General features: G+C 46.0%; 1 protein-coding gene across 1 annotated transcript; it reads right to left on the bottom strand.

Annotated features, from left to right (window-relative positions):
* Positions 1-4,128: 4,128 nt before the first annotated feature.
* On the bottom strand, positions 4,129-4,497 carry PtA15_2A708 (uncharacterized protein; the record flags this gene model as incomplete). Its single annotated transcript, XM_053166756.1, has 2 exons — positions 4,129-4,249; positions 4,379-4,497. The coding sequence occupies 2 exons, from the start codon at positions 4,495-4,497 to the stop codon at positions 4,129-4,131; spliced, it is 240 nt and encodes a 79-aa protein (XP_053017946.1).
* Positions 4,498-8,936: the final 4,439 nt, after the last annotated feature.

Below are 8,936 nucleotides of genomic sequence, written 5' to 3'. Positions count from 1 at the left end.
GATCAGCATCCAGTCCAGAGAGGGCTTGCTTGATTGTTTTCGGCAGGTTGTGCTCCTCCGCTGTAGACAACAATCCCATTTGGCGTCGCTCCTCTTCGGCAATTTCCGACGTCTTTTCTTCTCCTAGCCGAAGCATGATTTGCTTGAGGATCAAATCAACACGGGATTCAGTCTCTTCTACAGGTGCAATGAGGTCCGGTGCTGGTTGAGTGGAGGATTTTTTGACGGGCAGCTTTTGGAAATCGGGAAATTTAACCGAGGCCGAGTGTACCGTCCGTTTCTCGCTGGGCACCCAGAATATCCAACCAGATCCTGATGTTGGATACCCCAGCAATTGGCCTTCACGCGCCCGTTCATCCAGTTTCTTCCGTTTCTCCTTTGGGATATGGATGATACCTCGGGCTCCAAAGGGATATCAGGTCGTCGGCAGCGGTTTGACGTTGTACAGCAGTTCCAAGGGGGACTTGTCACCCGTACGTGAGTTCGGCAGGCGGTTGTGGAGGTGGGCGGCTGTGGAGTAGGCAAAGCTCCACCAGATACTGGACAGTTTGCTGGCGTGCAGCATGGTCCGCGCCATATCGCCAAGCGTTCTGTTCACACGCTCCGCTTCACCATTTTGAGACGGCGAGTAAGGTGTGACTGGCGCCAGAGTGGTCCCGATGGCTTCCAGTTGCGGCTTTAGACTCTTAGTGTACTCGAGCGCGTTGTCGCAGCGTAAATATGATGGCGCTTTACCGATGACAGTCTTCAGGTGTTTAATCCATGACATTATCTTCTCGGGAACCTCGCTCCTGTTGACCATCGGCGCACAGAAGGTATACGTGCTCGCGTGGTCCCTCAGAGTGACTAGATAACGGCATCCGTTGATGTCGAGATTCAGTGGGCCGATGACATCGGATACGCAGAAATCCAGTGGTTTCTCTCGAGGGATCTGAGTCGCCATACCTAGGCATTTCTTGTCCATACTCTTGGATTTCGTGCACTGCTCGCAAAAAAAGGCTTTCCAGGTGATTTTCTTTTCTGGAAAGTTGGTGCGCAGGAAGTTTTTAACCACTTCGTCGGACACGTGACCGAGGCAAACATGCCAGAGATATGGGTCGAAAGAAGGCACTTCAGAGACCTTTTTTGATTGCAATATTGCGCTGGTCTTGAGGGACCAGCAGTAGTTGTGGAAAACGGTATCGTAACTACTATTACAAGGGTCAAAAAGTGTCGCCTGTGTCCCGTCATAAACCAGCCTCCAGCCATCTGAGAGTAACCTTCCGGTTGACAGGATGATACCATCCACGCCAGGGCAATGATATACGTCCTTAATCTTCAGCGGTCCCTTCGGAGTTGGGATCGTCACACTTCCGATTTCGGTAACCGTAATGTTGCAGTCCGACACAGCCAGATAGAAGGTACGTGGACTGGTCAGCTTTTTGTCGACTTTGAAGAGAGGAGAGTCGCCGCTTACGTGCGCCGACGCTCCCGAGTCGAGTAGGACTCCATCCGTCACGTTGGGTATGTTGACCTGTCTGAGGCGGTTGGATGACTTGTCGGGTCGCTGAGGTGGTCGATATTTGGAGTTTTTGGATTTGTAGTCTGCATCCGGTGGGCTGATTTTTCCGGTCGCGACGTCTTTCCAAAAATGCGCACAATCAGGGTACCAATGGCCTAGGTCGCCACAGTAAAAGCAGTGGTCGCCATGCTTTTCTACCAAGGAATCGGATTGCCCTTTTTTTTTGAAGTGGGTCGCCTTGTCGACTGAGAACTGAGGTTGAGCCCGTACTGGTTGTTGGATCACACAACGTTGAGGGGCCACATAGCGCGCTTGAGACTGTACTGCTTGGATGCGGTCAAGCTCCATCGCCATTGGGTCGACGATTGGAGCTCCAGGGAGAGTGGGAGCTGCTCCAGACTTGTTGCGCAGTTTGTTCGCCGCGAATTGCACTATTGTCAGGACATCATCGAAGGGTGGGGCCTCCTTCTCATTCAACTGTTGACTGATAGTAAACTCGAACGTCATCGGGTCGACTCCAACCGGTGGCTTATAGTAGGATTGAAGCAAGATTCCGAGGGCTTCATCCCATGTCACCTTCAGCTGCGACAGTTCCGACTTAAGCTTCGCCCAGACGGATGTGGTCGCATCGGTTGCCGGCGCCGGGTTATTGATCAGGGTGACCAACTCATTCAACAGTTCGATTTTTCGCCTTCTGTCTGACCGAGAGCACTTTGTCTTCAGGAGTTCGAACACCGCCTTTGGCGCGGTTAACTTTGCCGAGTCGAGGATATCACCTAAGGAGTCTACGACGGTGTTGCGCATAAGACACACTACCGTGGAAGATTCATCGACAGTGAGGGTGTCAAAGTTTGCAGGCTGGTCGGTGAATGGAAGCTCGCAAACTAGAACATGGCGAATCGTTTGGTCCAGAGCTGCTTCCCAGGCGGGGAAGTTAGTCCCTTCGTGGACCAGGACCGGTTTTCGGGGGTTGAGTTGGTTGTGAACCTGGACAGGATTGCTAATGAATGATTCCATTATCTTCTCCTGACGGGTTTTAGGGCGATAGGGAGCGATCGCGGGAACTTGGACTTGTAACTGTGCGTTACGGAGGTCAGCGATCTCCTGACGCAAGTCATTGAAAAGCTGCCTCGCCTGAGCCGGGTTCAGATCGGGCTCCATGTCTTCGCTTGATGAGGGGGATGAGGGGATTGTAAAGGTGTTGGTAAGAGGGGTTGGGTGTTGGGAGGTCGATGGTTGGGGTGATGGTTGGTTTAAAATCTTCGATTTTCGCTTCTCAATTTCTTCTTCACGGTTTTTATTCTTCAATTCCTCTTCGATGGTTTTTAATCTTTCTTTCTTCTTCTCAATCCAGTTCATCAAGGACCGGACGGTGGCACTGGGACTCGCAGCGCTCTTTGAGAGCCGGCTTTTAACCTGTAAGATGCCCTATGGGTATAGGCAAATGGGATCTGGACGATACAGTCCCGTCGCTGTCAGCTGTCGGCGCTGGTGAATCCCGGTTTCCAATCTCGGTATAGATTGCAAGATAAACAAAGAGATAAATGCTACTAACCTGGACGATACAGTCCCGTCGCTGTCAGCTGTCGGCGCTGGTGAATCCCGGTCTCCAATCTCGGTATAGATTGCAAGATAAACAAAGAGATAAATGCTACTAACCTGGACGATACAGTCCCGTCGCTGTCAGCTGTCGGTGCTGGTGAATCCCGGTCTCCAATCTCGGTGAGGAAAAGATTGGAGCCGGGGCGCGGGATCGTCCAGACTAAGTAGTATCTAGAAGCCCTAACCGGGTGAAACCTCCGCGACATCACAGACTAGGTTTGCCTCTAAGTACATGAATCTAGTTTTGTAATCTTGGCTCTAACTCCATGATCCGGCTATCCTCTAACTACAGCGGCAGAGGACGCCCTGGGGATTATTGGACCATGAGGGCACCCCCTTTTATACGTGATCCACCAGCAAGCTCCCATCAACTCTGAATGCTACATATCCTTGACAACAACACCACTGCCAGGCCGCTGATGTATATTTAACCTGCGTGGCACTGACTACATACAAATCAACAACACGGCCCACGCAACCATCACATCCGCTTAGTCAAACCGGCCACTTTTTGACTCGACACATCAAGGTCGGGACCACTGCTAGCGTAGTTGATGATTTGGATCAGGTCAGGCTCTTGTCAACTTAGGGCCCGTACCATAGCTTTCCGCGGATCAGGAGCTCGGATTCCAAGCCCCCAAAAATACTGGTTTGTTGGGATTATTTTCCCTGTACGGTTTCCCCGAGTTGTCCACAATGCGTACCACAAGACCGCAGATTAATCAACTCCTTGGTACCGGTGCTGACCGGTCAGCCAGAGCAGTACACACCGGCCATCGGGAGCATATTCCCCTCGATGGTAGGTCCGTTTGATCATCGAGAGCTCCCCTCGATGTCCTGTGGGTCATCAAGAGGAGTATGTACTCCTCCAGATGGCCGAAATGAACCGGTCATCCAGGGAAGTGATTACTCCTCTCAATGACCGCAGGAGTAATCACTTCCCTCAATGACCGGGTTGTTTTGGTCATTTGGAGGAGTGCATATTCCCTGGATCACCGGAACAAACTGGTCATCAAGAGGAGTATCTACTCCTCAAGATTACCGGAGTATCTACTCCTCAAGATGACCGGTTCGTTGCGGTCATCTTGAGGAGTACTCTTCCACTTGATGACCAGTTTGTTCCGGTCATCAAGGGAGTATGCACTCCTCCCAATGACCGGAACCAACCAGTCATCGATAGGAGGGTGTACTCCTCAAGATGACTGGAAGAAACCGGTGGTGGAGAGGAGGGTGTACTCACCAAGATGACCGGAACAAACCGGTCATCACATCTACCTCTTGATGACCGGTTCGTTCCGGTCATCGGGGGGAGTGCATACTTCCTTGATGACCGGAACGAACCGGTCATCTTCATCAGTACATCTTCCTCTTGATGACCGGCTCGTTCTGGTCATCTTGGGAAGTACATACTCCTCTCGATGACCGGAACGAGCCGGTCATCAAGAATTGGGCGAGTGACTATTGATGGCAGGTACGGACCGGGCATCAAGGAGGGAGTGTACTCCTATCAATGACCGGTCGCCGCCGGCCATTGCAAGTGAAGAACCTACTGACCAGCCATCGGTGGAGTGTGTATGCACTCCATTTGATGACTGGCTTCTGCCGGAGGGCTTGGTGAAGTCGACACCACTGTTTGAGACGCCTTCCAGATGCGAGGGGAGGCCCAGGAAGTGCTGGTTGTTGAGGGCGGGTTCAGCCGCTGGGTGCAGGAGTTCAAGGATGATCCGGGGCGGATCAAGGGCTACAAACCGGTGCTCTGGTGACTTGCTCTTTGTAAACACCTTGGCCATCAGGGCACTCACCCTAAATACTGCGGGCACACTCCCCACGAGTTGCCGGTTGTGCTTGGTTGTGCTGGAAGCCCTGCAATTACCATCTGGAGTGGGAGGCAAGAATCAGCTTACCGCTTGCTTCTCCTGCAATACATGTCCCATTCATTGCCTCTCTGACAGTGCTCCCATGAATATGTGTGTGATTGTACTGCCAATCCCGGCCCGATCTCTCTGGGCTACATACACCCAGCTTTCATGAGCTTGCGCAGGGCTGCCTGTGTGTGGTACGCGCCCTGATGACGGCCAGTCTGAGCTTTGTGTAGCTTACACAGCCGGCTATGAGACTGCTTTTCTTTGCATCCATCAGAAAATCTGGTCTGCACCAGTTTGTGATGTTCCTGGGCAGCTAATCTGTGGAGCATTGAAGTTGAACCTCTTGCAGAGTTATAACACACTCTCTCAAATACTGATCAAGCAAACTCAAATTCAGTCAGTGAAGGGTTAAAAAAAGTTCAACATGATGGATTAATATATTACTATAGCCAAAAAAAATGAAGTCTGTTGGATACAAGTCACATTAGTTATTTGACAGGAGGAAGCATGAAGAAGAGGGGATCAAAATCAGAAGAAAAGATTGAGGGACCTCAAAAATTCAATGAAGTGATCCTGAGGAGATTGTTGAAAAATTTGGTGGCCTGCTATCAGATCATCTGAAAGAACTTGCTTGATGATTTTATCTATTTCGGTGCAATTGACAGCTAAATAAGAGTGATTTTGGTGTAAGTAAGCAGAAGAGAATGTAATTCCATTAAAATCCAGTACAAGAGTAAGAAAATTGGTAACCAGGTTTTGTTAATAGCACAGTATTATTTAGTGCAAAGTTTCTGCACCACACTTTGGCTTTTCAGAAACAGTGGGGGTTTGCTACTTTTAGCATTAGTGCATACTGCAGCACCCAGCCACTAGCAACTTGTCTAATGGACCTGGTGCTGTAGCAAAATAGTGCTGTCAGCTGTACTTCTCTAAAGTGTATGATTTTTGTACTGCAGCACAGTGATTTGCCCTTGAGGCTTGCAGCGGCGAAGCCGCCTTGGCCTCTAGTTAACTTTATTTCACACTTATTACATATTGTACATACAGAGAGAGATAAGATTATCTCTTGTATTGAATAGACCTTATCCTCCAGTACTTTGTAAAGCACCATATCCTGCTAGTCCTAGAAGCAGAGAAGCTTTAGAAGAACACATACAGGCTCTACTGAAACTTAAAGTAATTAGGAAAGTGGGAGCAAATGAATTAGTTGATATAACTACACCAGTTATTATTGCCTGGCATAACAACAAGTCAAGACTAGTAGGAGACTTCAGAGCACTCGACACCTATACTAATCCTGACAGTTACCCTATGCCTAAAATTATGGAATCCTTGAGTAAACTTCACAATTCTAAATACATCACTTGCATGGATGTGCTTAAGGGATTCATCATTCCACCAGAATGTTATTCACCCAGACAGCAGACAATTTTTGAGAATTGTCTGCCATCTAGGTGTATTTGAATATTTGTGTATGCCTTTTGGTATTAAGAATTCACCATCACATTTTCAGAGAATGATGGATAGTGAGTTTGCCAATGAATTAAATCAACTGTGGCTCATTATCTACATAGATGATATCATTGTCTTCTCTGATAATTGGGATGATCATTTGTGCAGATTGAAAATAGTCCTAAACAAAGTCACTTAAATGAACATGAAAATTTCACTTTCCAAGTGTCAATTTGGTTTTTCTGAGTTGAAAGCCTTGGGACACATTGTTAGTGGACTTTCTTTAGGAATTGACAAACACAGAGTGGCTGCAGTTCTTTTGAAACCTATACCACAGAACTTAAAAGAAATGCAAATTTTTTTAGGTTTTGCAGGATATTACAGGTTACACATTAAGAATTTTGGCGCTATGGCTTCCAGCCTTTATAAACTGTGTAGCCCTAGTGTGGTTTTTGAAATGACGGCAGAACGCGTAGCCGCTTATGAAGCAATTAAATTTGCTTTAACAAATTCTCCTTTGCTCTTCCATCCAGATCCTAAGTTACGCTTCATATTGTACGTCGACGCGTGCATGGAAGGAATAGGAGCAGCATTGCATCAAATCCAAATAATTGATGATAAGCTTTACTATTATTTGGATTGTTGTGAATTTGATGTTATCACAGATTGTATTGCACTAAGATCCTTAGTCAATATGAAAACACCAAATAGACACATGCTAAGATGGCAAATTTCCATCCAAGAATGGCGTGGGTCTATGACTATAATTCACAGAGACGGTATTATCCACAAAAATGCTGATGAACTCTCTAGATGGGCTCTTCCAAATAATCCAGACAATCCAGCTTATGATGCAGAAGATGAAGAAACAGCTGTTCCAGTTACATCTATTCTGCCTTTCCCCATGAGAATGTCTGAGTGTCTTGCTAATTGGGCCTTACCCAATGATGAAAATAATCCTGCTTTTGAGGAAGAAATTATTGATGACACTCAACCAATAATGGCAGTTTCTGTATCAGGTTTGGCAAGCTCCTTTTGGGATTTAATTGAGAAAAGCTATGATTCCAACAAAAACACAGTTATTCTTCTCCAGTTGCTTAAATCCAAACATTCAGATCAAGGTCTTGTAGAGAAACTTGAAGGAATTTGGAAGAAGCATTTTTTAGAAAAAAGATTTGTACTCTTAGATGGTTTATTGTACCACAGAAGAGAACACAATTCTTCAGTGGTACTCATATCAGATGATCATAAAAGCATTATTTTGAATGAATGTTGTGACCGCATTACTGCTGGAAATTTTTCCAAAGAAAGAACCATCAATAGAGTACAAGGTTTACCTTGGTGGCCTGAATGGCGAAACCAAGTATCTCAATACTGTGACTCCTGTGACAGATGCCAGAAAGCAAATAGGTCTACAGGTAAGAAACTTGGTCTTTTGCAAACTATTGAAGAACCTAAAGGAAGATGGGAAGTCATTAACATGGACTTTGTTACAGCACTTCCCCCTGCAGGATCAGAAAGCTATAATGCTGTCTTAGTAGTTTGTGACAGATTCTCCAAGAGAGCCAGATTCTTACCATTTTATAAGGATAGTAGTGCTATGGACATAGCTTTGGTTTTCTAGAACAACATTGTTAGTGATGTTGGTTGTCCTAGAGTAATTATTAGTGACAGAGATCCAAAATTTACATCAGACTTCTGGCAAAATTTATTTGAAATCCTTGAAACCAAATTGGCATTTTCAACTGCTTACCACCCTCAAACAGATGGTTTAGCTGAAAGAATGATCCAAACCTTAGAAGATATGATCAGAAGGTATTGTGCCTATGGAGTAGACTTCAAAACTAGTGATGGATATACACATGACTGGGTATCTCTTTTGCCTGCTTTGGAATTTGCTTATAATTCAAGCAAACATTCCACAACAGAGATCACTCCTTTTGAACTTGAAAGAGGTTGGATCCCAAATGTGCCTAAGGATTTCTTGCTCTCTAAGACAATTGCTTTACACCCTAGCTCTGAATGTTTCCAAAAAATGATGTTTCAAGCAGGGGAACAAGCAGCTACATGTGTTAAATAAGCAACTGAGTACAACAAAGAACGCTGGGATAAGACCCATAAAGATCATAACCTAGAAATAGGAGACAGAGTTCTCATCTCAACTGTAAGCTGTAACAACCTGGGAGTACCAAGAAAGTTAAAAGATGCTTTTATTGGCCCTTTTGTTATCAAAAACTTTCATGGAAGAAATGCTGTAGAAGTTATTTTATCTGAAGAATTTAATCAGAGACATCCTACTTTTCCAATTAGCTTATGCAAGAAGTACATTGATCCTGATGATAACTCTGTGAGAACTTCCACAGTACCAGTTGTTCCACCAATTGAGATGGAACAAGGTTTAAAATTGCCCCTTAAAATTTTGAAAGAAAAGACTGCAAGAAAGCAAGGTAAAGACTGCAAGTTGTTTCTAGTGAGGTTCAAAAATAGCCAGCCAGATGAAGATCTGTGGCTAGAAC

The sequence above is a fragment of the Puccinia triticina genome, chromosome 2A (assembly GCF_026914185.1).
Source record: "Puccinia triticina chromosome 2A, complete sequence".
Taxonomy (NCBI): Eukaryota; Fungi; Basidiomycota; class Pucciniomycetes; order Pucciniales; family Pucciniaceae; genus Puccinia; species Puccinia triticina.
The sequence above is the reverse complement of the archived record's forward strand: the minus strand, read 5'-3'. Positions and strand labels throughout refer to the sequence as shown.